The 27,823-nt window shown below is 44.5% G+C and overlaps 1 protein-coding gene across 1 annotated transcript in view; it reads left to right on the top strand.

The window, feature by feature from the left end:
• The window catches only part of GOLT1B (golgi transport 1B), a 48,138-nt gene extending 26,223 nt beyond the window's left edge, over positions 1 to 21,915 (top strand). Inside the window, exon 5 of the mRNA XM_038766004.1 lies at positions 16,435 to 21,915. Coding sequence (XP_038621932.1) covers positions 16,435 to 16,473 — 39 coding nt within the window. The 3' untranslated portion in view covers positions 16,474 to 21,915. The remainder of the gene's footprint in view (positions 1 to 16,434) is intronic.
• The last annotated feature ends 5,908 nt before the right edge of the window (positions 21,916 to 27,823 follow it).

The following is a 27,823-nucleotide window of genomic DNA, read 5'->3' as shown; positions in this document are numbered from 1 at the left end:
ATAGCTATAATTCTATTTATTCATCTAGCACTTGGAAAGTCCAATTTGGCAACAGAGGGAGACCATTCATTCATTCATTCACTCATTCATTCATTCATTCAATCGTATTTATTGAGCGCTCTAACGATGCGCATATAGCTATAATTCTATTTATTTATCTAGCGCTTGGAAAGTCCAATTTGGCAACAGAGGGAGGCCATTCATTCATTCATTCATTCATTCAATCGTATTTATTGAGCACTCTAACAATGTGCATATACTTATAATTCTATTTATTCATCTAGCGCTTGGAAAGTCCAATTCGGCAACAGAGGGAGACCATTCATCCATTCATTCATTCATTCATTCAATCGTATTTATTGAGCGCTCTAACGATGTGCATATAGCTATAATTCTATTTATTCATCTAGCGCTTGGAAAGTCCAATTCAGCAACAGAGGGAGACCATTCATTCATTCATTCATTCATTCATTCAATCGTATTTATTGAGCGCTCTAACAATGTGCATATAGCTATAATTCTATTTATTTATCTAGCGCTTCGAAAGTCTAATTTGGCAACAGAGGGAGACAATTCATTCATTCATTCAATCGTATTTATTGAGCGCTCTAATGATGCACATATAGTTATAATTCTATTTATTCATCTAGCGTTTGGAAAGTCCAATTCGGCAACAGAGGGAGACCATTCATTCATTCGATCGTATTTATTGAGCGCTCTAACAATGTGCATATAGCTCTAATTCTATTTATTCATCTAGTGCTTGGAAAGTCCAATTCGGCAACAGAGGGAGACCATTCATTCATTCATTCATCATCATCATCATCATCATCATCATCAATCGTATTTATTGAGCGCTTACTGTGTGCAGAGCACTGTACTAAGCGCTTGGGAAGTACAAGTCGGCAACATATAGAGACAGTCCCTACCCAACAGTAGGCTAACAGTCTAATAGGGGGAGACAGAGAACAAAACCAAGCATACTAACAAAATAAAATAAATAGAATGAATATGTATTCAATCGTATTTATTGAGCGCTGTAACGATGTGCATATAGCTATAATTCTATTCATTTATCTAGCGCTTGGAAAGTCCAATTCGGCAACAGAGGGAGACCATTCATTCATTCATTCAATCGTATTTATTGAGCGCTCTAACGATGTGCATATAGCTATAATTCTATTTATTTATCTAGCGCTTGGAAAGTCTAATTTGGCAACAGAGGGAGACAATTCATTCATTCATTCAATCGTATTTATTGAGCGCTCTAACGATGCACATATAGTTATAATTCTATTCATCTAGCGCTTGGAAAGTCCAATTTGGCAACAGAGGGAGACCATTCATTCATTCATTCATTCAATCGTATTTATTGAACGCTCTAACAATGTGCCTATACTTATAATTCTATTTATTCATCTAGCGCTTGGAAAGTCCAATGTGGCAGCAGAGGGAGACAATTCATTCATTCATTCATCATCATCATCAATCGTATTGAGCGCTTACTGTGTGCAGAGCACTGTATTAAGCGCTTGGGAAGTACAAGTTGGCAACATATAGAGACAGTCCCCACCCAACAGTGGGCTCACAGTCTAAAAGGGGGAGACAGAGAACAAAACCAAACATGCTAACAAAATAAAATAAATAGAATAGATATGTATTCAATCATATTTATTGAGCGCTCTAATGATGTGCATATAGCTATAATTCTATTTATTTATCTAGCGCTTGGAAAGTCCAATTTGGCAACAGAGGGAGACAATGCATTCATTCATTCATTCAATCATATTTATTGAGTGCTCTAACGATGTGCATATAGCTATAATTCTATTTATTCATCTAGCGCTTGGAAAGTCCAATTCGGCAACAGAGGGAGACCATTCATTCATTCATTCATTCAATCGCATTTATTGAGTGCTCTAACAATGTGCATGTAGCTATAATTCTATTTATTTGTCTAGCGCTTGGAAAGACCAATTTGGCAACAGAGGGAGACCATTCATTCATTCATTCATTCAGTCGTATTTATTGAGCGCTCTAATGATGTGCATATAGCTGTAATTCTATTTATTTATCTAGCGCTTGGAAAGTCCACTTTGGCAACAGAGGGAGACCATTCATTCATTCATTCAATCGCATTTATTGAGCGCTCTAACGATGTGCATATAGCTATGATTCTATTTATTTATCTAGCACTTGGAAAGTCCAATTTAGCAACAGAGAGAGACAGTTCATTCATTCATTCAATCGTATTTATTGAGCGCTCTAACGATGCGCATACAGCTATAATTCTATTTATTCATCTAGCGCTTGGAAAGTCCAATTTGGCATCAGGGGAGACAATTCATTCATTCATCGTCATCATCATCATCAATCGTATTTATTGAGCACTTACTGTGTGCAGAGCACTGTACTAAGCGCTTGGGAAGTCGAAGTCGGCAACATAGAGAGACAGTCCCTACCCAACAGTGGGCTAACAGTCTAAAAGGGGCAGACAGAGAACAAAACCAAACATACTAACAAAATAAAATAAATAGAATAGATATGTATTCAATCGTATTTATTGAGCGCTCTAACGACGTGCATATAGCTATAATTCTATTTATTTATCTAGCGCTTGGAAAGTCCAGTTTGGCAACAGAGGGAGACCATTCATTCATTCATTCATTCAATCGTATTTATTGAGCGCTCTAACGGTGTGCATATAGCTATAATTCTATTTATTCATCTAGCGCTTGGAAAGTCCAATTCGGCAACAGAGGGAGACCATTCATTCATTCATTCAATCGTATTTATTGAGCGCTCTAACGATGCACATATAGCTATAATTCTATTTATTCATCTAGCGCTTGGAAAGTCCAATTCGGCAACAGAGGGAATCCATTCATTCATTCATTCATTCAATCGTATTTATTGAGCGCTCTAACGATGTGCATATAGCTATAATTCTATTTATTCATCTAGCGCTTGGAAAGGCCAATTCAGCAACAGAGGGAGACCATTCATTCATTCATTCATTCATTCAATCGTATTTATTGAGCGCTCTAACGATGTGCATATAGCTATAATTCTATTTATTTATCTAGCGCTTCGAAAGTCTAATTTGGCAACAGAGGGAGACAATTCATTCATTCATTCAATCGTATTTATTGAGCGCTCTAACGATGCACATATAGTTATAATTCTATTTATTTATCTAGCGCTTGGAAAGTCCAATTCGGCAACAGAGGGAGACCATTCATTCATTCATTCATTCATTCAATCGTATTTATTGAGCGCTCTAATGATGTGCATATAGCTATAATTCTATTTATTTATCTAGCGCTTGGAAAGTCTAATTTGGCAACAGAGGGAGACCATTCATTCATTCATTCATCATCATCATCATCATCATCAATCGTATTTATTGAGCGCTTACTGTGTGCAGAGCACTGTACTAAGCGCTTGGGAAGTACAAGTCGGCAACATATAGAGACGGTCCCTACCCAACAGTGGGCTCACAGTCTAAAAGGGGGAGACAGAGAACAAAACCAAACATACTAACAAAATAAAATAAATAGAATAGATATGTATTCAATCGTATTTATTGAGTGGTCTAACGATGTGCATATAGCTATAATTCTATTTATTTATCTAGCGCTTGGAAAGTCCAATTCGGCAACAGAGGGAGACCATTCATTCATTCATTCATTCAATCGTATTTATTGAGCGCTCTAACGGTGTGCATATAGCTATAATTCTATTTATTTATCTAGCACTTGGAAAGTCCAGTTCGGCAACAGAGGGAGACCATTCATTCATTCATTCAATTGTATTTATTGAGTGCTCTAACGATGCACATATAGTTGTCATTCTATTTATTCATCTAGCGCTTGGAAAGTCCATTTCGGCAACAGAGGGAGACCATTCATCCATTCATTCATTCATTCATTCATTCAATCATATTTATTGAGCGCTCGAACGATGTGCGTATAGCTATAATTCTATTTATTTATCTAGCGCTTGGAAAGTCCAATTTGGCAACAGAGGGAGACAATTCATTCATTCATTCAATAGTATTTATTGAGCGCTCTAACGATGCACATATAGTTGTGATTCTGTTTATTCATCTAGCGCTTGGAAAGTCCAATTCAGCAACAGAGGGAGACCATTCATTCTTTCATTCATTCAATCGTATGTATTGAGCGCTCTAACGACGCGCATACAGCTATAATTCTATTTATTCATCTAGCGCTTGGAAAGTCCAATTCGGCAACAGAGGGAGACAATCCCTACCCAACAACGGGCTCACAGTCTAGAAGGGGGAGACGGACGACAAAACGAAACATATTAACAAAATAAAATAAATAGATCAATCAATTAATCAATCATCATGATTATTATTATTAGTGGCAAGAGCCTGGGCTTTGGAGTCCAAGGTCATGGGTTCTAATCCTGGCTCCGCCACTTGTCAGCTGTGTGACCTTGGGCAAGTCGCTCCCCTTCCCTGTGCCTCAGTGACCTCATCTGGAAAATGGGGATGAAGACTGTGAGCCCCATGGGGGACAACCTGATTACCTTGTATCTCCCCCAGTGCTTAGACCAGTGCTTGGCACATAGTAAGCGCGTAACAAACGTCATTATTATTATTATTAGTGGCAAGAACCTGGGCTTGGGAGTCCGAGGTCATTCATTCATTCATTCATTCGCATTTATTGAGCGCTTACTGTGCTAACAATAATATCAATATCAATATTAATTAATTAATATTCAATATTAATATTAATTAATTAATATTTGATATTAATATTAATTAATTATTGTGTTATTATAATAATTATTAATAATCATTGATTGTTGATTGTTAGTATTAATAGTAATAATAATGATAAGCCACGAAGAATTAAAGCCGCGTAGAGTTAAAGCCGCGGAGAATTAAAGCTACGTACAACTAAAGCTACACAGAACTAAAGCTACACTGAATTAAAGCCACACAGAACTAAAACCACATAGAACTAAAGCCACATAGAATTAAAGCTACATACAACTAAAGCTACATAGAACTAAAGCTCCATACAACTAAAGCTACATTGAATTAAATCTACATAGAATTAAAGCTACATTGAATTAAAGCCACATAGAACGAAAGCCACATAGAACTAAAGTCACATAGAATTAAAGCTACAGACAACTAAAGCTGCATAGAACTAAAGCTACATTGAATTAAAGCTATATAGAACTAAAGCCATGTAGAACTAAAGCCGCGTGGAACTAAAGCCGCGTGGAATTAAAACCGCGTGTTATTAAAGCCGCGAAGAATTAAAGCCGCGTAGAATTAAAGCCACAGTGAATTAAAGCCGCATAGAATTAAAGCTACGTAGAACTAAAGCCACATTGAATTAAAGCCACATAAAACTAAAGCCACATAGAATTAAAGCTACATAGAACTCAAGCCACATAGAACTAAAGCCACATCGAATTAAAGCCACATTGAATTAAAGCCACATACAACTAGAGCCACATACAGCTAAAGCCACATAGAACTAAAGCTACATTGAATTAAAGCCACATAGAACTAAAGCCACATAGAACTAAAGCCACATACATTTAAAGCTACATTGAATTAAAGCTACATAGAATTAAAGCCATATAGAATTAAAGCCACATAGAACTAAAGCCACATGGAACTAAAGCCACATGGAACTAAAGCTGCGTAGAATTAAAGCCACGTAGAATTAAAGCCGCGTAGAATTAAAGCCGCGAAGAATTAAAGCCACGTAGAGTTAAAGGCGCGGAGAATTAAAGCCGCGGAGAATTAAAGCCACGGAGAACTAAAGCTACATAGAACTAAAGCTACACAGAACTAAAGCTACACTGAATTAAAGCCACACAGAACTAAAGCCATATAGAACTAAAACCACATAGAACTAAAGCCACATAGAATTAAAGCTACATACAACTTAAGCTACGTACAACTGAAGCTACATTGAATTAAATCTACATAGAACTAAAGCTACATTGAATTAAAGCCACATGGAACTAAAGCCACATAGAACTAAAGCCACATAGAATTAAAGCTACATACAACTAAAGCTACATAGAACTAAAGCTACATAGAACTAAAGCTACATTGAATTAAAGCTACATAGAACTAAAGCCACGTAGAACTAAAGCCATGTGTAACTAAGGCTACGTGGAACTAAAGCCGCGTGGAACTAAAGCCGCATGGAATTAAAGCCGCAAAGAATTAAAGCCGCGTAGAATTAAAGCCACAGTGAATTAAAGCCCCATAGAATTAAAGCTACGTAGAACTAAAGCCACATTGAATTAAAGCCACATAGAACTAAAGCCGCATAGAATTAAAGCCAGGTAGAACTAAAGCCACATTGAATTAAAGCCACATACAACTAAAGCCACATACAACTGGAGCCACATACAGCTAAAGCCACATAGAACTAAAGCTACATGGAACTAAAGCTACATTGAATTAAAGGTACATAGAACTAAAGCCACAGAGAACTAAAGCCACATACATTTAAAGCTACATAGAACTAAAACTACATTGAATTAAAGCTACATAGAATTAAAGCCACATAGAATTAAAGCCACATAGAACTAAAGCCACATGGAACTAAAGCCGCGTAGAATTAAAGCCGCGTAGAATTAAAGCTGCGAAGAATTAAAGCCACGTAGAGTTAAAGCCGCGGAGAATTAAAGCCGCGGAGAATTAAAGCCACAGAGAATTAAAGCTACATACAACTAAAGCTACATAGAACTAAAGCTACACTGAATTAAAGCCACACAGAACTAAAGCCATATAGAACTAAAACCACATAGAATTAAAGCTACATACAACTAAAGCTACGTACAACTAAAGCTACATTGAATTAAATCTACATAGAACTAAAGCTACATTGAATTAAATCTACACAGACCTAAAGCTACATTGAATTAAATCTACACAGAACTAAAGCTACATTGAATTAAAGCCACATAGAACTAAAGCCACATAGAATTAAAGCCACATAAAATTAAAGCTACATTCAACTAAGGCTACATACAACTAAAGCTACATTGAATTAAAGCCACATAGAACTAAAGCCACATGGAACTAAAGCCGCGTAGAATTAAAGCCACCTAGAATTAAAGCCACAGTGAATTAAAGCTACGTAGAACTAAAGCCACATTGAATTAAAGCCACATAGAACTAAAGCCACATTGAATTAAAGCCACATACAACTAAAGCCACATTGAATTAAAGCCACATACAACTAAAGCCACATACAGCTAAAGCCACATAGAACTAAAGCTACATAGAACTAAAGCTACATAGAACTAAAGCCACATAGAACTAAAGCCACACAGAACTAAAGCCACATACATTTAAAGCTACATAGAACTAAAACTACATTGAATTAAAGCTACATAGAATTAAAGCCACATAGAACTAAAGCCACATGCATTTAAAGCCACATAGAACTAAAGCCACATAGAACTAAAGCCACATAGAATTAAAGCTACATAGAATTAAAGCCACATGCATTTAAAGCTACATAGAACTAAAACTGCATTGAATTAAAGCCACATAGAACTAAAGCCACATAGAACTAAAGCCACGTGGCATTAAAGCCACATACATTTAAAGCCACATAGAGCTAAAGCCACATAGAACTAAAGCTACATAGAATTAAAGCCACATACATTTAAAGCTACATAGAACTAAAGCTATATTGAATTAAAGCTACATAGAACTAAAGCCACATAGAACTAAAGCCACATACATTTAAAGCCACATCGGACTAAAGCCACATGGAATTAAAGCCATGTGGAATTAAAGCCACGTGGAATTAAAGCCACGTGGAATTAAAGCCACATGAATTAAAGCTATATGGAATTAAAGCTATATGGAATTAAAGCTACAAAGCAAATACCATAAAGGGCGAGGCAGAAGGGAGTGGGAGAAGAGGAACGGAGGGTGCAGTCTGGGAAGGCCTCTGAGAGGAGATGGGCTTTCAGTAAGGTTTGGAAGGTGGGGAGAGTCGTCGTCGTCTGTGGGATTTGAGGAAGGAGGGCATTCCGGGCCGGAGGCGGGATGGGCGAGATGGAGGCCCAGGGAGAAGGCTGGCTTGAGAGGAGGAAAGTATCCGGGTGAGGAAGGAGGGGGTAAGTCAGCAAACCATGACTCTCTCCACCCCATAGGCATTACTAAGATCACGAGAAGCCGCGTGGCTCAGGGGAAAGCGGTCATGGGTTCAAATCCCGGCTCCGCCAATTGCCAGCTGGGTGACTTGGGGCAAGTCACCTCACTTCTCCGGGCCTCGGTTCCCTCATCTGGAAAATGGGAATGAAGACCGTGAGCCTCCCGTGGGACAACCTGATCACTTTGTAACCTCCCCAGCGCTTAGAACAGTGCTTTGAGCCCCTTCCTTCCCTTCCCCACAGCACCTGTATATATGTATATATGTATGCACGTATTTATTACTCTATTGATTTATTTTACTTGTGCATATCTATTCTATTCTGTTTATTTTGTTAATATATTTGGTTTTGTTGTCTGTCTCCCCCTTCTAGACTGTGAGCCCACTGTTGGGTAGGGACCGTCTCTAGATGTTGCCAACTTGGACTTCCCAAGCGCTTAGTACAGTGCTCTGCACACAGTAAGCGCTCAATAAATATGATTGATTGATTGATTGATAGTAAGCGCTTAATAAATGCCATTATTGTTATTATTATCTCCTCCAAGAGGGCTTCCCCGATTAAGCTGTCTTTTTTCCCTCCGCTCACTCAGCCTTCCGAATCGCCGAAGCACTTCAGTCTAGACTTCTAAACTGTGAGCCCACTGTTGGGTAGGGACTGTATCTATATGTTGCCAATTTGTACTTCCCAAGCGCTTAGTACAGTGCTCTGCACATAGTAAGCGCTCAATAAATACGATTGATGATGATGATGATGATATTCGCCTCACCCCCAAACCCCACAGCACTTGTGTACGTATCCTTGTGTATCGAGCAGCGTGGCTCAGTGGAAAGAGCCCGGGCTTGGGAGTCAGAGGTCGTGGGTTCTAATCCCCGCTCTGCCACTCGTCTGCTGTGTGACCTTGGGCAAGTCACTTCACTTCTCTGAGCCTCAGTTCCCTCATCTGGAAAATGGGGATGAAGACGGTGAGCCCCACGGGGGGCAACCTGATCACCTTGTATCCACTCCAGCGCTTAGAACAGTGCTTGGTATACAGTAAGCGCTTAACAAATAGCAACATTATTAGATCTTTAAGTTATATAAAACATCTAGAGATGGTCCCTACCCAACAGCGGGCTCACAATCTAGAAGGGGGAGATGTAAACAAATAAAATAAAATAAATAAATAGAGTAATATATTAGCAACATCTGGAGACGGTCCTTACCCAACAGCGGGCTCACCGTCTAGAAGGGGGAGACATAAATAAATAAAATAAAATAAGTAAATAAATAGAGTAGTATATTAGCAACATATAGAGACAGTCCCTACCCAACAGCGGGCTCACAGTCTAGAAGGGGGAGACATAAATAAATAAAATAAAATAAATAGAGTAATAGACTGTGAGCCCACTGTTGGGTAGGGACTGTCTCTATATGTTGCCAATTTGTACTTTCCAAGCGCTTAGTACAGTGCTCTGCACATACTAAGCGCTCAATAAATACGATTGATGATATTAGCAACATCTAGAGACAGTCCCTACCCAACAGCCGGCTCACCGTCTAGAAGGGGGAGACATAAATAAATAAAATAAAATAAATAAATGGAGTAATATATTAGCAACATATAGAGACAGTCCCTACCCAACAGCGGGCTCACAGTCAAGAAGGGGGAGACGTAAATAAATAAAATAATATAAATAGAGTAATAGCAACATCTAGAGATGGTCCCTACCCAACAGCATGCTCGCAGTCTAGAAGGGGGAGATGTAAATAAAATAAAGCAAATAAATAAATAGAGTGATATATTAGCAACATCTAGAGACGGGCCCTACCCAGCAGCGGGCTCACAGTCTAGAAGGGGGAGATGTAAATAAATAAAATAATATAAATAAATAAATAGAGTAGTATATTAGCAACATCTAGAGACGGTCCCTACCCAACAGCGGGCTAGCAGTCTAGAAAGGGGAAACGTAAATAAATGAAATAAAATAAATAAATAAATAGAGTGATATATTAGCAACATCTAGAGACGGTCCCTCCCCAACAGTGGGCTCACAGTCTCGAGGGGGGAGACATAAATAAATAAAATAAAATAAATAAATAAATAGAGTAATATATTAGCAACATCTAGAGATGGTCCCTACCCAACAGCGGGCTCGCAGTCTAGAAGGGGGAGACATAAATAAATAAAATAAATAAATAAATAAAGTGATATATTAGCAACATATAGAGACAGTCCCTACCCAACAGTTGGCTCGCAGTCTAGAAGGGGGAGACATAAATAAATAAAATAAAATAAATAAATATATAGACTAGTAAATTAGCAACATATAGAGACGGTCCCTACCCAACAGCGGGCTTGCAGTCTAGAAGGGGGAGACGTAAATAAATAAAATAAAATAAATAGAGTAATATATTAGCAACATCTAGAGACGGTCCCTACCCAACAGCGGGCTCACAGTCTAGAAGGGGGAGACGTAAATAAAATAAATAAATAAATAAATAGAGTAATATATTAACAACATCTAGAGACGGGCCCTACCCAACAGCGGGCTCGCAGTCTAGAAGGTGGAGACGTAAATAAATAAAATAAAATAAATAAATAGAGTAATATATTAGCAACATATAGAGACGGTCCCTACCCAACAGTGGGCTCACAGTCTGGAAGCGGGAGACGTAAATGAATAAAATAAATAAATAAATAGAGTAATAGCAACATCTAGAGACGGTCCCTACCCAACAGCGGGCTCGCAGTCTAGAAGGGGGAGATGTAAATAAATAAAATAAAATAAAATAAATAAATAAATAGAGTGATATATTAGCAACATATAGAGGCAGTCCCTACCCAGCAGTGGGCTCGCAGTCTAGAAGGGGGAGACATAAATAAATAAAATGAAATAAATAAACAAATAGAGTAATATATTAGCAACATCTAGAGACGGTCCCTACCCAACAGCGGGCTCACCATCTAGAAGGGGGAGACATAAATAAATAAAATAAAATAAACAAATAGAGTAATATATTAGCAACATATAGAGACGGTCGAAGGCAGCTGAGGAGAGGTGGAGGAGGATGAGGAAGGAGTGGGAGCCCTTGGATTTGGCAAGAAGCAGATCACTGGTGCCTTTCGTGGCTCAGTGGAAAGAGCCCGGGCTTTGGAGTCCGAGGTTGTGGGTTCAAATCCCGGCTCCCCCACTTGTCAGCTGGGTGACTTTGGGCAAGTCACTTCACTTCTCTGGGCCTCAGTTCCCTCATCTGGAAAATGGGGATGGGGACTGGGAGCCCTCCGTGGGACAACCTGATCACCTTGTAACCTCCCCAGCGCTTAGAACAGGGCTTTGCACATAGTACGCGCTTTATAAATGCCATTATTATTATTATTATTATTATTTTGAGAGGGCCCTTTCGGTGAGGGGGCGGAGTGCCAACTTGTACTTCCCAAGCGCTTAGTCCAGTGCTCTGCACACAGTAAGCGCTCAATGAATACGATTGATTGATTAATTGAGAGGCATTGGTGTAGACAACTCGTGCAAGGAGTCTGGAGAGGAACAGTCAGCGGGCGATGGGGGGGATAACGGGAGGGAAGCCACTTTTTTTTAGGATGGGGGCGACGCGAACCTGTTTGCGAGCATCATGAGCTTCATGAGCATCAAGAGAAGCAGCGTGGCTCAGTGGAAAGAGCCCGGATTTGAAGTCAGAGGTCATGGGTTCGAATCTATTTATCCTATTGATTTTATTTGGTTAATATGTTTTGTTTTGTCGTCTGTCTCCCCCCTTCTAGACTGTGAGCCCGCTGTTGGGTAGGGCCCGTCTCTAGATGTTGCCAACTTGGACTTCCCAAGTGCTTAGTTCAGTGCTCTGCACACAGTAAGCGCTCAATAAATACGGTTGAATGAATGAATGAATTACTCTATTTATTTTACTTGTACATATCTATTCTATTTATTTTATTTGGTTAATGTGTTTTGTTTTGTCGTCTGTCTCCCCCCTTCTAGACTGTGAGCCTGCTGTTGGGTAGGGCCCGTCTCTAGATGTTGCTAACTTGGACTTCCCAAGCGCTTAGTCCAGTGCTCTGCACACAGTAAGCACTCAATAAATACGATTGAATGAATGAATTACTCTATTTTACTTGTACATATCTACTCTATTTTATTTGGTTAATCTGTTTTGTTTTGTTCTGTGTCTCCCCCTTCTAGACAGTGAGCCCGCTGTTGGGTAGGGACCGTCTCTAGATGTTGCCAACTTGGACTTCCCAAGCGCTTAGTCCAGTGCTCTGCACACAGTAAGCGCTCAATAAATGCGATTGATTGATTGATTGATTGATTTAATAATCCCGGCTCGGCCAATTGTCTCTGGGTGACTTTGGGCAACTCACTTCACTTCTCTGGCCCTCAGTTCCCTCATCTGGAAAATGGGGATAAAGACTGTGAGCCCCCCGTGGGACAACCTGATCACCCCGTAACCTCCCCAGCGCTTAGAACAGGGCTTTGCACATAGTAAGCGCTTAATGAATGCCATCATCATCATCATTATTATTATTATTCAGTGAAACCAATGAAGTAAAGAACCCTGAACTTTCTGCGTCAAGTTGTTCTTGATTATTTCCCTTTGGGGATCCTATAACATCTCTTCCCTGGGAATTTCGGCTGCTTTATACCTCCTCCCTGGCCCTTTCCAAATAGCTTTCCCTCCAAAATTACGGATTTATAAACGGAGGCAGCATGGCCTAATTGATAGAGCATGGGCCTGGGATTCCGAAGGTCACGGGTACTGTTTGCCGTGTGGCCTTGGGCAAGTGACTCCACTTCCCCCTGACTCAGTTGCTTCATAATAATAATAATAATGATGATGATGATGGCATTTATTAAGCGCTTACTATGTGCAAAGCACCGTTCTAAGCGCCGGGGAGGATGCAAGGTGATCAGGTTGTCCCACGGGGAGCTCACAGTCTTCATCCCCATTTACAGATGAGGTCACTGAGGCCCGGAGAAATTAAGTCCTTCTAGACTGTGAGCCCCCTGTTGGGTAGGGACCCTCTCTATACGTTGCCAACTTGTACTTCCCAAGCGCTTAGTCCAGTGCTCTGCACACTGTAAGCGCTCAATAAATACGGTTGAATGAATGAATGAATAAAGTGACTTGCCCAAAGTCACACAGCTGACAGCGGAGCCGGGATTTGAACCCATGACCTCTGACTCCAAAGCCTGTGCTCTTTCCACTAAGCCATGCTGCTTAATAATAATAATAATAATTTTGGTATTAAGCGCTTACTATGTGCAAAGCACTGTTCTAAGAGCTGGGGAGGATGCAAGGTGATCAGGTGATCAGATCATGGGCTCACAGTCTTCATCCCCATTTACAGATGAGGGAACTGAGGCCCAGAGAAGTGAAGTGACTTGCCCAAAGTCACACAGCTGACAGTTGGCGGAGCCGGGATTTGAACCCACGACCTCTGACTCCAAAGCCTGTGCTCTTTCCACTGAGCCACGCAGCTTCTCATCTGTAAAATGGGAAGACGGCAAACTCCATGTGGGACAGGGAAAGTGTCCACCCTGATTTGCCTGTATCCACCCTAGTGCTTAGTATGGTGCTAAGTATGTATGGCACATAGTAAACACCTAACAAATCAATCAATCAATCAATTAATCGTATTTATTGAGCGCTTACTGTGTGCAGAGCACTGGACTAAGCACTTGGGAAGTACAAGTTGGCAACATAAAGAGACGGTCCCTACCCAACAACAGGCTCACAGTCTAGAAATATAAATACTACAGTTATTATTATTAGTAGTAGTAGTAGTAATAATAATAATTATTATCCCCCTCCTTCCTCTCCCCCTCCCTATCCGTCCGCCTTACCTCCTTCCCCTCCTCACAGCACCTGTATATATGTATATATGTTTGTATGTATTTATTACTCTATTTATTTATTTTACTTGTACATATTCTATTTATTCTATTTTGTTAATATGTTTTGTTTTGTTGTCTGTCTCCCCTCTCTAGACTGTGAGCCCGCTGTTGGGTAGGGACCGTCTCTATCTGTTGCCAACTCGGACTTCCCAAGCGCTTAGTCCAGTGCTCTGCACACAGTAAGCGCTCAATAAATACGATTGATTGATTGATTGATTGTTGGGTAGGGACCATCTCTCTATGTTGCCAACTTGGACTTCCCAAGCGCTTAGTCCGGTGCTCTGCACACAGTAAGCACTCAATAAATACGATTGAATGAATGAATGAATCTTCTAGACTGTGAGCCCGTTGTCGGGTAGGGACCGTCTCTATATGTTGCCAACTTGGACTTCCCAAGCGCTTAGGACAGTGCTCTGCACACAGTAAGCGCTCAATAAATACGATTGAATGAATGAACGCTCGCCCGAAACCTCCTCCTACCCTGGGCCGGAAGGACCCTTCTGTCCCTCTGTCAGTGTTCGGTGCCGGGAATGTGTCTGTTAATTGTTATATCGTACTCTCCCAAGCGCTTAGTACAGTGCTGTGCACACAGTAAGCACTCAAAGCTGTGTGACTTTGGACGAGTCACTTAACTTCTAGACTGTGAGCCCACTGTTGGGTAGGGACCGTCTCTATATGTTGCCGACTTGGACTTCCCAAGCGCTTAGCACAGTGCTGTGCACACAGTAAGCGCTCAATAAATATCACTGACTGAATGAATGAATGAGACTGAGCCCCTTCCTTCCTCTCCCCCTCGTCCCCCTCTCCATCCCCCCATCTTACCTCCTTCCCTTCCCCACAGCACCTGTATAGATGTATATATGTTTGTACAGATTTATTACTCTGTTTATTTATTTTACTTGTACATATCTATTCTGTTTATTTTATTTTGTTAGTATGTTTGGTTTTATTCTCTGTCTCCCCCTTTTAGACTGTGAGCCCACTGTTGGGTAGGGACTGTCTCTATATGTTGCCAATTTGTACTTCCCAAGCGCTTAGTGCAGTGCTCTGCACATAGTAAGTGCTCAATAAATACGATTGATGATGATGATGATGATGAATGAACCTGCTAGCCAGAGGTTGGTCCCAACTCCTATATCATAACTTGGTCAAGGAAGCTCCTTATTCATAATAATAATAATAATAATAATAATAATAATAATGGCATTTATTAAGCGCTTACTAGGTGCAAAGCACTGTTAATCGTGGTACTTGTTAAGCGCTTACTATGTGCCAAGCACTGTTGTAAGCGCCGGGGGAGATCCAAGGTGATCAGGTTGTCCCCCGTGGGGCTCCCGGTCTTCATCCCCATTTCCCAGATGAGGGAACTGAGGCCCAGAGAAGTGAAGTGGCTTGCCCAAAGTCACACAGCTAACAAGTGGCGGAGCCGGGATTAGAACCCAGGCCCGGGCTCTATCCACGAAGCAAACGCTCATCCTCGTGGGGCGGGAGTGTGTCTGTTTATCGTCGTCTTGTACTCTCCCAAGCGCCTAGTACAGCGCCCCGCCCGCAGCAAGCGCTCAATAAGTACGATGGATCGAGCCATCCGTTCGGTCGTGTTTAGTGAGCGCTTCCCGCGCACGGCACGCTGTACTAAGCGCTCGGGAGAGGACGATACAACGATAGACTCCCTGCCGCCTTGAGATTGCTTAGAGAAGCAGCGTGGCTCAGTGGAAAGAGCCCGGGCTTTGGAGTCAGAGGTCATGGGTTCGAATCCCGGCTCCCCCACATGTCTGCTGTGTGACCTTGGGCAAGTCGCTTCACTTCTCGGAGCCTCAGTTACCTCATCTGTAAAATGGGAGTGATGACGGCGAGCCCCACGCGGGGCAACCTGATCACCTTGTATCCCCCCCGCCCAGCGCTTAGAACAGTGCTTTGCACATAGTAAGCGCTTAACAAATGCCATCGTTATTATTATTATGGTTAGAGATGGATTGATTGATTGATTGATCTTAAATCTGTTTGTTCAAAGACTACATAGGCTCAGAGGAGAATCCACAGCGCTGGTCAGTGGCATCGGTCGGTTCCTTCATTCATCCAGCCGTATTTATTGAGCGCCCTACCGTGTGCAGAGCACTGGACTGAGCGCTCGATGCATGCGTCCCCGACGTCTGAGCCCGTCCCCCGGTCCCCGAGTCTTTTTTCCATCGCTTTCCCCATCGCGTCGCTCCCACGCGGCAGCCCCGTTTCGTCCGGACCTTTCATTTCCAAACCTCCGGATGCGTCCGGAGGCCCCCGGGCGGGACGCGAGGGGGTCATTCCCGGTCCCATTCCCTGTCGTATTCCGGCGGCCCGGCTCACCTCCCCGCCTCCCCCTCCCTCTCCTCCGCAGCTCGTGGATAAAGTCGGCGAAAGCAACAACATGGTATAACGACGCCGGCCGACGGACGCGAGACGGCGGTATTTATCGAGTCCTCCCGGAGAAGATTCGGCACCAGACGCAATCCTCCCCCCCCGCGCCCCTCTTCCCGTCCCTTTCCCGTTGCCTCCTTTTCCGTAAATATAAAATCGGATCAGCCCCCCCACCGACGGGATGCCCAGACTCCCTCGCGCGAGCCAGAGGGGACCGCTTGGCCGTCGACGTCGAACCCGCCGCCGACGTTTCCTACCGTTCGTCGGGTGGATTTTCTTTCCCACCCCATCCCCAAAGGGCACAAAATCCCGAGGAACTGTACATCCCCATCCCTTACCTCCTCGTTCCGAAGGAGCGGGAGAGCCGAAAGGCGTCCGTTTTTAAGAAATGCCCCCCCCCCCCCCGGGCCCGACGTTTCCCGGGAATGAACAAGCCAGGCCTCCGAAAGCGAGGTTTTTACGTATTAAAGCGAAGGCAGATCCACGAAGTTTTCCCGCTGGAATCAACTTTCTTTTACCCCTTTTTGAAAAACAACAAAAAAAGGGTGATCGAAAGAGAACTCGGGACTTCGGGATGAATTTCGTGTTTCGAGTTCGGCGGCGAGCGCCGGGAGGGCTCCCCTTCGGCCGCGGATGCCGAGGGCTAGGTCAAGGAGAAAAGTCGTTTTTAGCGACCTGTTACGGGGCGTGCGGAGGCCCAATTCCCCAGCCTCTTCCGTCCGATTTTCCGATTAACCTCGTCCGTCCCCTTTTTTCAGTCGCTCCCGTTGGGATGACGGCGTTTTTATCGGGGCGGGAGACCCCCACGGGCCCCAGAGGGCCTTTAAATAAAGGATCCTGAAGATTTCATTGCCGCGTTTGCTTTCGGGTCACGTCAGGTGCGGGGAAACCGAATTTTTGACCGTACTGTATTTTGAAGGGCTAACTCATCAACGCTTCAGAGTCGACTGTCTTCTTGTATCGGTTGGTCTCGCTCCCCGTTGGAGACGTTCATCCGAAAACAGCAACGGAAGGGCCTCGCCGTCGGATCCGAAGCCGAGCCTCCCGCCCCTTCTAAGGTCCTTTCAGGACGCCTCGCCTCGTGGAGTCGGAAAAGGCCAACCGGGAGTCTATTAAATCCCGCCGCCTCAGCTCGACCGGCCTGAAGAAACTCGCCGTCCCTTTCGCTCCCGGCCGGCCTCTTCAGGGAAGGGCGGAAAAGATCCGTGACCGAACCCGGGATAACTCCCGACCTGCTTGCCCTGGGACTCTCGTTATCCCCTTTTCCTTTGGGAACGGCCGATTTCCCGGGCCTCTTTTAAACCAGTGACGTTGGAAATCTAACAGGCGCACACCTGCCGGGGGGGGGGAAACGAAGAATGGCTCCCGATCCTCTGTATTTGGCTGCGGGCCGGATCTAGAGGAGAGGCCCGGGAACGCTCCCTCGCCCAAAACGGAAAAGAAACCAGGCCCTATAGACGGTGAAATGGGTCGACGGTGAAATACTTCGACGGTGAACTCCCCTCCTGGGACTCGCGACCGGAAACGCGGATATTCTGGGGGCGCCTACCTCATCCACCGATGTAGCTACCGCCGTGCGCCGGATTGACCGGATTTCCCGGTGAGCGGAGCGCGGAGCTCAGGGTTTTGGGCGGCCAGGCCTTTCGGGGGAATCCGCTCGGCAACTTCCAGAAAGATGGGCGACAGTTGAGGGCGAAGGTTCGGTCTGCCTTTCCGAAGAACTAAAACCATCGGGTTTTCAAAAGGAATAGCCGAGGCCCTTCCGGAAAGATGGGCCACAGTTAAGGCCGAAGTTTCGGTCTCCCGTTCTGAAGGACAAAAGCCGTCGGGTTGGAAAAAGGAATAGCCGAGGCCCTTCCGGAAAGATGGGCGACAGTTAAGACCGAAGTTTCAGTCTGCCCTTCTGAAGGACAAAAACCGTCAGGTTGGAAAAAGGAATATCTGCGGCGTTTCTGGAAAGATGGGCCACAGTTAAGGGCAAAGTTTCGGTCTGCCCTTCTGAAGGACAAAAACCGTCGGGTTGGAGAAAGGAATTTCTGCGGCATTTCCGGAAAGATGGGCGACAGTTAAGACCGAAGTTTCAGTCTGCCCTTCTGAAGGACAAAAACCGTCAGGTTGGAAAAAGGAATATCTGTGGCGTTTCCGGAAAGATGGGCGACAGTTAAGACCGAAGTTTCAGTCTGCCCTTCTGAAGGACAAAAGCCTTAGGGTTGGAAAAAGGAATATCTGTGGCGCTTCCGGAAAGATGGGCGACAGTTAAGACCGAAGTTTCAGTCTGCCCTTCTGAAGGACAAAAACCATCGGGTTGGAAAAAGGAATATCCAAGGCCCTTCCGGAAAGATGGGCCACAGTTACGGGCGAAGTTTCGGTCTGCCTTTCTGAAGAACAAAAACAATCGGGTTGGAAAAAGGAATATCCGAGGCCCTTCCGGAAAGATGGGCCACAGTTACGGGCGAAGTTTCGGTCTGCCTTTCTGAAGAACAAAAACAATCGGGTTGGAAAAAGGAATATCTGCGGCGTTTCCGGAAAGATGGGCGACAGGTAAGACCGAAGTTTCAGTCTGCCCTTCGGAAGGACAGAAACCGTCGGGTTGGAAAAAGGAATATCTGCGGCGCTTCTGGAAAGATGGGCGACAGTTAAGGGTGAAAGTTTGATCTGCCTTTCTGAAGAACAAAAAACCGTCGGGTTTTCAAAAGGAATAGCCGAGGCCCTTCCGGAAAGATGGGCCACAGTTAAGGCTGAAGTTTCGGTCTGCCCTTCTGAAGGATAAAAACCGTTGGATTTTCAAAAGAAATAGCCGAGGCCCTTCCGGAAAGATGGGGGACATTTAAAGCCGAAGTTTCGGTCTGCCTTTCTGAAGAACAAAAACAGTCGGGTTGGAAAAAGGAATATCTTTGGCCCTTCCGGAAAGATGGGCGACAGTTAAGACGGAAGTTTCAGTCTGCCCTTCTGACGACAAAAACTGTCAGGTTGGAAAAAGGAATATCCGCGGCGTTTCCGGAAAGATGGGCGACAGTTAAGACCGAAGTTTCGGTCTGCCCTTCTGAAGGACAAAAACCGTCGGGTTGGAAAGAGGAATATCTGCGGCGCTTCCGGAAAGATGGGCGACAGTTAAGGGCGAAAGTTCGGTCGGCCTTTCTGAAGAACAAAAACCGTCGGGTTGGAAAAAGGAATATCTGCGGCGTTTCCGGAAAGATGGGCCACAGTTAAGGGCGAAGTTTCTGTCTGCCTTTCTAAAGAACAAAAACAATCAGGTTGGAAAAAGGAATATCTGCGGCGTTTCCAGAAAGATGGGCGACAGTTAAGACCGAAGTTTCAGTCTGCCCTTCTGAAGGACAAAAACCGTCAGGTTGGAAAAAGGAATATCTGCGGCATTTCCGGAAAGATGGGCGACAGTTAAGGGCGAAAGTTCGGTCTGCCTTTCTGAAGAACAAAAACCGTCGAGTTGGAAAAAGGAATATCTGCGGCGTTTCCGGAAAGATGGACGACAGTTAAGGGCGAAAGTTCGGTCTGCCTTTCTGAAGAACAAAAACAATCGGGTTGGAAAAAGGAATATCTGCGGCGTTTCCGGAAAGATGGGCGACAGTTAAAACCGAAGTTTCAGTCTGCTCTTCTGAAGGACAAAAACCGTCAGGTTGGAAAAAGGAATATCTGCGGCATTTCCGGAAAGATGGGCGACAGTTAAGGCCGAAGTTTCGGTCCGCCCTCCTGAAGGACAAAAACCGTCGGATTTTCAAAAGAAATAGCCGAGGCCCTTCCGGGAAGACGGGTGACATTTAAAGCCGAAGTTTTGGTCTGCCTCTCTAAAGAACAAAAACCGTCGGGTTTTCAGAAGGAATTGCCGAGGCCCTTCCGGAAAGATGGGCCACAGTTAAGACCGAAGTTTGTCTGCCCTTCTGAAGGACAAAAACCATCGGATTTTCAAAAGAAATAGCCAAGGCCTTTCCGGAAAGATGGGCGACAGTTAAGGCCGAAGTTTCGGTCTGCCTTTCTGAAGAACAAAAACAGATGGGTTGGAAAAAGGAATATCTGCGGCGTTTCCGGAAAGATGGGCGACAGTTAAGGGCGAAGTTTCGGTCTGCCCTGCTGAAGGACAAAAAACATCGGATTTTCAAAAGAAATAACTGAGGCCTTTCTGGAAAGATGGGCCACAGTTAAGGGCGAAGTTTTGGTCTGCCTTTCTGAAGAACAAAAGCAATCAGGTTGGAAAAAGGAATATCTGCGGCGTTTCCGGAAAGATGGGTGACAGTTAAGACCGAAGTTTCAGTCTGCCCTTCTGAAGGACAAAAACCGTCAGGTTGGAAAAAGGAATATCTGCGGCGTTTCCGGAAAGATGGGCGACGGTTAAGGCCGAAGTTTCAGTCTGCCCTTCTGAAGGACAAAAACCGTCAGGTTGGAGAAAGGAATATCTGCGGCGTTTCCGGAAAGATGGGCGACAGTTAAGGCCAAAAGTTCAGTCTGCCTTTCTGAAGAACAAAAACAATCGGGTTGGAAAAAGGAATATCTGCTTCATTTCCGGAAAGATGGGCGACAGTTAAGGCCGAAGTTTCAGTCCGCCCTCCTGAAGGACAAAAACCGTCGGATTTTCAAAAGAAATAGCCGAGGCCCTTCCGGAAAGATGGGCGACATTTAAAGCCAAAGTTTCGGTCTGCCTCTCTAAAGAACAAAAACCGTCGGGTTTTCAAAAGGAATAGCCGAGGCCCTTCCGGAAAGATGGGCGACATTTAAAGCCGAAGTTTCGGTCTGCCTCTCTAAAGAACAAAAACCGTCGGGTTTTCAGAAGGAATAGCCGAGGCCCTTCCGGAAAGATGGGCCACAGTTAAGGGCGAAGGTTTGGTCCGCCTTTCTGAAGAACAAAAACTGTCGGGTTGGAAAAAGGAATATCCGAGGCGCGCCCAGACACCCGAATTTCAAACCCAGGAAGGTTCGGCACCAAGAGGCCTTACGTTTTCAGGGGCTCCTTTCCACCGGACGAGGTGAGGGGGCGAAACCTGGGAAGGACGGGACGGTTTGGGGGAAACTGAGCCAACGCCGCAGTGTCTCCATTCTTGGTTCGACGAGGAGGCTCTCCCGGGGGGCGAAAAATGGTAAAAAAAAGCGATGTGGAATCGTCTCCCCGGGGGGAAAAATGGTAAAAAAAAGCGATGTGGAATCGTCTCCCTAGTAACGCTCTCGAGTCAAGCGAGCCTTTTGTGTCCCCTCATCCCTCAAGCCCGACGCGATTTCCGTGGAGGTCGGAGAAAAGGTCGAACGCGACTTAGCCCGAAGCGTTCCCGGCCCGGCTCCGATACGGTTTCTGTAACAGAAACGTTATTAGGAGGGTTTTCCTTTCCCCTAACAAGACGTCGTTCGCGAACTCTTGCCGTTCCTTTGAAGGGGGTCGCAAACCGACGACGCGGTCTGAACGGTTGCATACTGTAAATACACTTGTTACCTCTCAATAAATGGGTACTTTTCTATTCGTCGGTGGGCGTCAGCATCTTTTCAGCGGGAGCGTTGTCGTTATCGTAATAATCATGATGATTATGATGGTATTTAAGCACTTACTATGCGCCAGGCGCCGTTCTAGGTGCCGGAATTAATCCGTCTGTGAAGTGGGGATGGAGACCGGGAGCACCAGGTGGGACAGGGACAGCGTCCATCACGATTACCGGGTATCATTCATTCATTCATTCATTCGTATTTATTGATAATCAATAAATACGATTGATGATGATGATGATATTGAGCGCTTACTGTGTGCAGAGCACTGTATTGAGCGCTTGGGAAGTACAAGTTGGCAACATATAGAGACGGTCCCTACCCAACAGCAGTATCAACCCCAGGATTTCCCCCGGGCCGGGCAGCAGCGGCCCGGGAGAGAGAGTCCAGGCCGGAGACCCGAAGTGGTCAACCACTTCCCGATTTTTCCCAGGAAAACTGCGGATCCACTACCGGAATGACGGCGGATGGAGAGAGGGGCCTTCCGGTTGGGATGCGTCCATCGCGCTGCTCCCGGTCGGAGACGACTCGACGCCATAAGACAAGACCCCAGTGTTTAGAATCAATCAATCAATCAATCAATCAATCGTATTTATTGAGCGCTTACTGTGTGCGGAGCACTGTACTAAGCGCTTGGGAAGTACAAGCTGGCAACATATAGACACAGTCCCGTAACGATTAAATATCACAATCCACCTGCTCGTTTTCCAGGTTTAATCAATTTTTCAGGAGCCATCGCGTCGCTCCGGGTCGGAAAGGACTCGACGCCATAAGACAAGACCCCAGTGTTTAGAATCAATCAATCAATCAATCGTATTTATTGAGCGCTTACTGTGTGCAGAGCACTGTACTAAGCGCTTGGGAAGTACAAGCTGGCAACATATAGAGACAGTCCCGTAATGATTAAATACCACAATCCACCTGCTCGTTTTCCAGGTTTAATCAATTTGTCAGGAGCCATCGCATCGCTCCGGGTCGGAGACGACTCGATGCCATAAGACAAGACCCCAGTGTTTAGAATCAATCAATCAATCAATCAATCAATCGTATTAAGCGCTTACTGTGTGCAGAGCACTGTACTAAGCGCTTGGGATGTACAAGCTGGCAACATATAGAGACAGTCCCGTAACGATAAAATACCACAATCCACCTGCTCATTTTCCAGGTTTAATCAATTTGTCAGGAGCCATCGCGTCGCTCCAGGTAGGAGAGGACTCGATGCCATAAGACAAGACCCCAGTGTTTAAAATCAATCAATCAATCAATCGTATTAAGCGCTTACTGTGTGCAGAGCACTGTACTAAGCGCTTGGGAAGTACAGCTGGCAACATATAGACACAGTCCCATAACGATTAAATACCACAATCCACCTGCTCGTTTTCCAGGTTTAATCAGTTTTTCAGCAGCCATCGCATCGTGCCGGGTCGGAGACGATGCGACGCCATAAGACAAGACCCCAGTGTTTAGAATCAATCAACCAATCAATCAATTGTATTTATTGAGCGCTTACTGTGTGCAGAGCACTGTATTAAGCGCTTGGGAAGTACAAGCTGGCAACATATAGAGACAGTCCCGTAACGATTAAATACCACAATCCACCTGCTCGTTTTCCAGGTTTAATCAATTTGTCAGGAGCCATCGCGTCGCTCCGGGTCGGAGACGACGCGACGCCATAAGACAAGACCCCAGTGTTTAGAATCAATCAACCAATCAATCAATTGTATTTATTGAGCGCTTACTGTGTGCAGAGCACTGTACTAAGCGCTTGGGAAGTACAAGCTGGCAACATATAGAGACAGTCCCGTAACGATTAAATACCACAATCCACCTGCTCGTTTTCCGGGTTTAATCAATTTTTCAGGAGCCATCGCGTTGCTCCGGGTCGGAGATGACGCGACGGCATAAGACAAGACCCCAGTGTTTAGAAGAGCGCTTAGCACATAGTAAGTCCTTAACAATCACCATAATCATTAAATACCACAATCCACCTGCTCGTTTTCCAGGTTTAATCAGTTTTTCAGGAGGAAATGAATTCCTTGCGCCAACGATCAAAGCCCAAATTGACCATGAGAGCTTCATTCAATCGTATTTATTGAGCGCTTACTGTGTGCAGAGCACTGTACTAAGCGCTTGAATGAGAGATGAGAGCACAATCTTTCCCGCATGCTCTCAATCATTCAATCATCATCATAATAATAATGTTGGTATTTGTTAAGCGCTTACTATGTGCAAAGCGCTGTTCGAAGCGCTGGGGGGAATACAAGGAGATAAGGTTGTCCCATTTGGGGCTCACAGTCTTAATCCCCATTTGACAGATGAGGGAACTGAGGCACAGAGAAGTGAAGTGACTTGCCCAAGGTCACATAGCAGACGTGGGGGAGGCGGGATTCGAACCCATGACCTGTGACTCCCAAGCCTGTGCTCTTTCCACTGAGCCACGCTGCTTCTCTATTTCTCTATATAATCATATATATATATGTATGTTTGTATATATTTATTACTCTATTTTACTTGTACATATTTATTCCCAAGCGCTTAGTCCAGTGCTCTGCACACAGTAAGTGCTCAATAAATACGATGGAATGAATTTATTCTATTTATTTTCTTTTGTTAATATGTTTTGATTTGTCGTCTGTCTCCCCCTTCTAGACCGTGAGCCCGCTGTTGGGTAGGGACCGTCTCTATATGTTGCCAACTTGTACTTCCCAAGCGCTTAGTACAGTGCTCTGCACACAGTAAGCGCTCAATAAATACGATTGAATAAATGAATGTCCACATGTTTTGTTCTGTTCTCTGTCTCCCCCTTCTAGACCGTGAGCCCATTGTTGGGGAGGGACCGACTCTATATGTTGCCGACTTGGACTTCCCAAGCGCGCTTAGTACAGTGCTCTGCACACAGTAAGCGCTCAGTAAGTACGATTGAATGAATGTTGGGTAGGGACCGTCTCTATATGTTGCCGACTTGCACTTCCCAAGTGCTTAGTCCAGCGCTCTGCACACAGTAAGCGCTCAATAAATACGATTGAATGAATGAATGAATATTGATTGAGCGCTTACTCATCAATCGTATTTATTGAGCACTTACTGTGTGCAGAGCACTGTACTAAGTGCTTGGGAAGTACAAGTCGGCAACATATAGAGACGGTCCCTACCCAACGATGGGCTCACAGTCTAGATCTGTCTAAAGCCGTTGGGGCTGAGCTTCTCCTGGGAAGAAAAGACACCTGTGGCTTTCATTCATTCTTTCAATTGTATTTATTGAGCGCTTACTGTGTGCAGAGCACTGTACTGAGCGCTTGGAGAATACAAACCAGCAATAAAGAGAGATAATCCCTGCCCACACTGGGTTTACAGCCTAGAAAGGAGAAGCAGCTCAGTGGAAAGAGCCCGGCCTTGGGTGTCAGAGGTTGTGGGTTCCAATCCTGGCCCCACCACATCAATGGTATTTATTGAGCGCTTACTGTGTGCAGAGCACTGTACTAAGCGCTTGGGAAGTCCAAGTTGGCAACATCTAGAGACGGTCCCTACCCAACAGCGGGCTCACAGTCTCGATCCGTCTAAAGCCGTTGCGGCTGAGCTTCTCCTCGGAAGTAGAGACCCCATCGGCTTTCATTCATACATTCAATTGTATTTATTAATAATGATGGTATTTGTTAAGCGCTTACTATGTGCCAAGCACTGTTCTAAGCACTGGGGGGATACAAGGTGATCAGGTTGTCCCACGGGGGGCAGACGGTCTTCATCCCCATTTTCCAGATGAGGGAACTGAGGCCCAGAGAAGTGAAGTGACTTGCCCAAAGTCACACAGCTGACAATTGGCGGAGCCGGGATTTGAACCCATGACCTCGGACTCCAAAACCTGTGCTTTTTCCACCGAGCCACGCTGCTGCTCTATTCACTGAGCGCCTACCGTGTGCAGAGCACTGTACTAAGCGCAATAAAGAGAGATAATCTTTGCTCACACTGGGTTTACGGCCTAGAATTTTTATTTCTAGAATAAAATTTCTAGAATATTATTTATTTATTTATTTTACTTGTACATTTCTATCCTATTTATTTTGTTGGTATGTTTGGTTCTGTTCTCTGTCTCCCCCTTTTAGACTGTGAGCCCACTGTTGGGTAGGGACTGTCTCTATGTGATGCCAATTTGTACTTCCCAAGCGCTTAGTACAGTGCTCTGCACATAGTAAGCACTCAATAAATACGATTGATTGATTGATTGATTGATTGATAGAAAGGAGAAGCAGCTTAGTGGAAAGAGCCCGGCCTTGGGTGACAACGCAAATTCGTAAAGCGTTCCATATTTTTTTTTTGTTAATGACGATGTGCATCGAGTTTTAATTCTATTTGTTCTGACGACTAGACCCCTGTCCACATGTTGTGTTTTGTCGTCTGTCTCCCCCTTCTAGACTGTGAGACCGTTGTCGGGTAGGGACCGTCTCTAGATGTTGCCAACTTGGACTTCCCAAGCGCTTAGTACAGTGCTCTGCACACAGTAAGCGCTCAAAAAAAATGATTAAATGAATTCTAGGCTGTGAGCCCGCTGTTGGGTAGGGACCGCCTCTACATGTTGCCGACTTGGGCTTCCCAAGCGCTTAGTATGGTGCTCTGCATAGAGTAAGCGCTCAATAAATACCATTGAATGAATGAATGAATGAATGAATGAATGAACAAATGAACAGAGAAGCAGCGTGGCTCAGTGGAAAGAGCCCGGGCTTTGGAGTCAGAGGTCATGGGTTCAAATCCCAGCTCCACCACATGTCTGCTGTGTGACTTTGGGCAAGTCACTTCGCTTCTCTGGGCCTCAGTTCCCTCATCTGTAAAATGGGGATTAAAACTGTGAGCCCCCCTGTGGGACAACCTGATTACCTTGTAACCTCCCCAGCGCTTAGAACAGTGCTTTGCACATAGTAAGCGCTTAAATACCATTATTATTATTATTATTAAATGCCATCATCATCACTTTGAAACCTCCCCAGTACTTAGAACAATGCCTGGCACATACTAAGCACTTAACAAATGCCATCCTCAATCAATCAATCAATCAATCGTATTTATTGAGCACTTACTGTGTGCAGAGCACTGTACTAAGCGCTTGGGAAGTACAATCAATCAGTCAATCAATCATATTCATTAAGCGCTTACTGTGTGCAGAGCACTGTACTAAGCGCTTAGGAAGTACAAGTTGGCAACATCTAGAGACAGTCCCTACCCAAAAGTGGGCTCACCTTATCACCTTGAAACCTCCCCAGCGCTTAGAACAGTGCCTGGCACATACTAAGCGCTTAACAAATGCCATCCTCATCACCTTGAAACCTCCCCAGCGCTTAGCACAGTGCCTAGCACATACTAAGCACTTAACAAATGCCATCCTCATCACCTTGAAGCCTCCCCAGCGCTTAGAACAGTGCCCGGCACATACTAAGCGCTTAACAAATGCCATCCTCATCGCCTTGAAACCTCTCCAGCGCTTAGAACAGTGCCTGGCACATACTAAGCGCTTAACAAATGCCATCCTCATCACCTTGAAACCTCCCCAGCGCTTAGCACAGTGCCTAGCACATACTAAGCCCTTAACAAATGCCATCCTCATCACCTTGAAGCCTCCCCAGCGCTTAGAACAGTGCCCGGCACATACTAATCGCTTAACAAATGCCATCCTCATCGCCTTGAAACCTCCCCAGCGCTTAGAACAGTGCCCGGCACATACTAAGCGCTTAACAAATGCCATCCTCACCACCTTAATAATGCCATTTATTAAGCGCTTACTATGTGCAAAGCACCGTTCTAACCACCTTGAAACCTCCCCAGCGCTTAGAACAGTGCCCGGCACATACTAAGCGCTTAACAAATGCCATCCTCACCGCCTTGAAACCTCCCCAGCGCTT

This window comes from Tachyglossus aculeatus, chromosome 2, assembly GCF_015852505.1.
Source record: "Tachyglossus aculeatus isolate mTacAcu1 chromosome 2, mTacAcu1.pri, whole genome shotgun sequence".
Taxonomy (NCBI): Eukaryota; Metazoa; Chordata; class Mammalia; order Monotremata; family Tachyglossidae; genus Tachyglossus; species Tachyglossus aculeatus.
The sequence above is the reverse complement of the archived record's forward strand: the minus strand, read 5'-3'. Positions and strand labels throughout refer to the sequence as shown.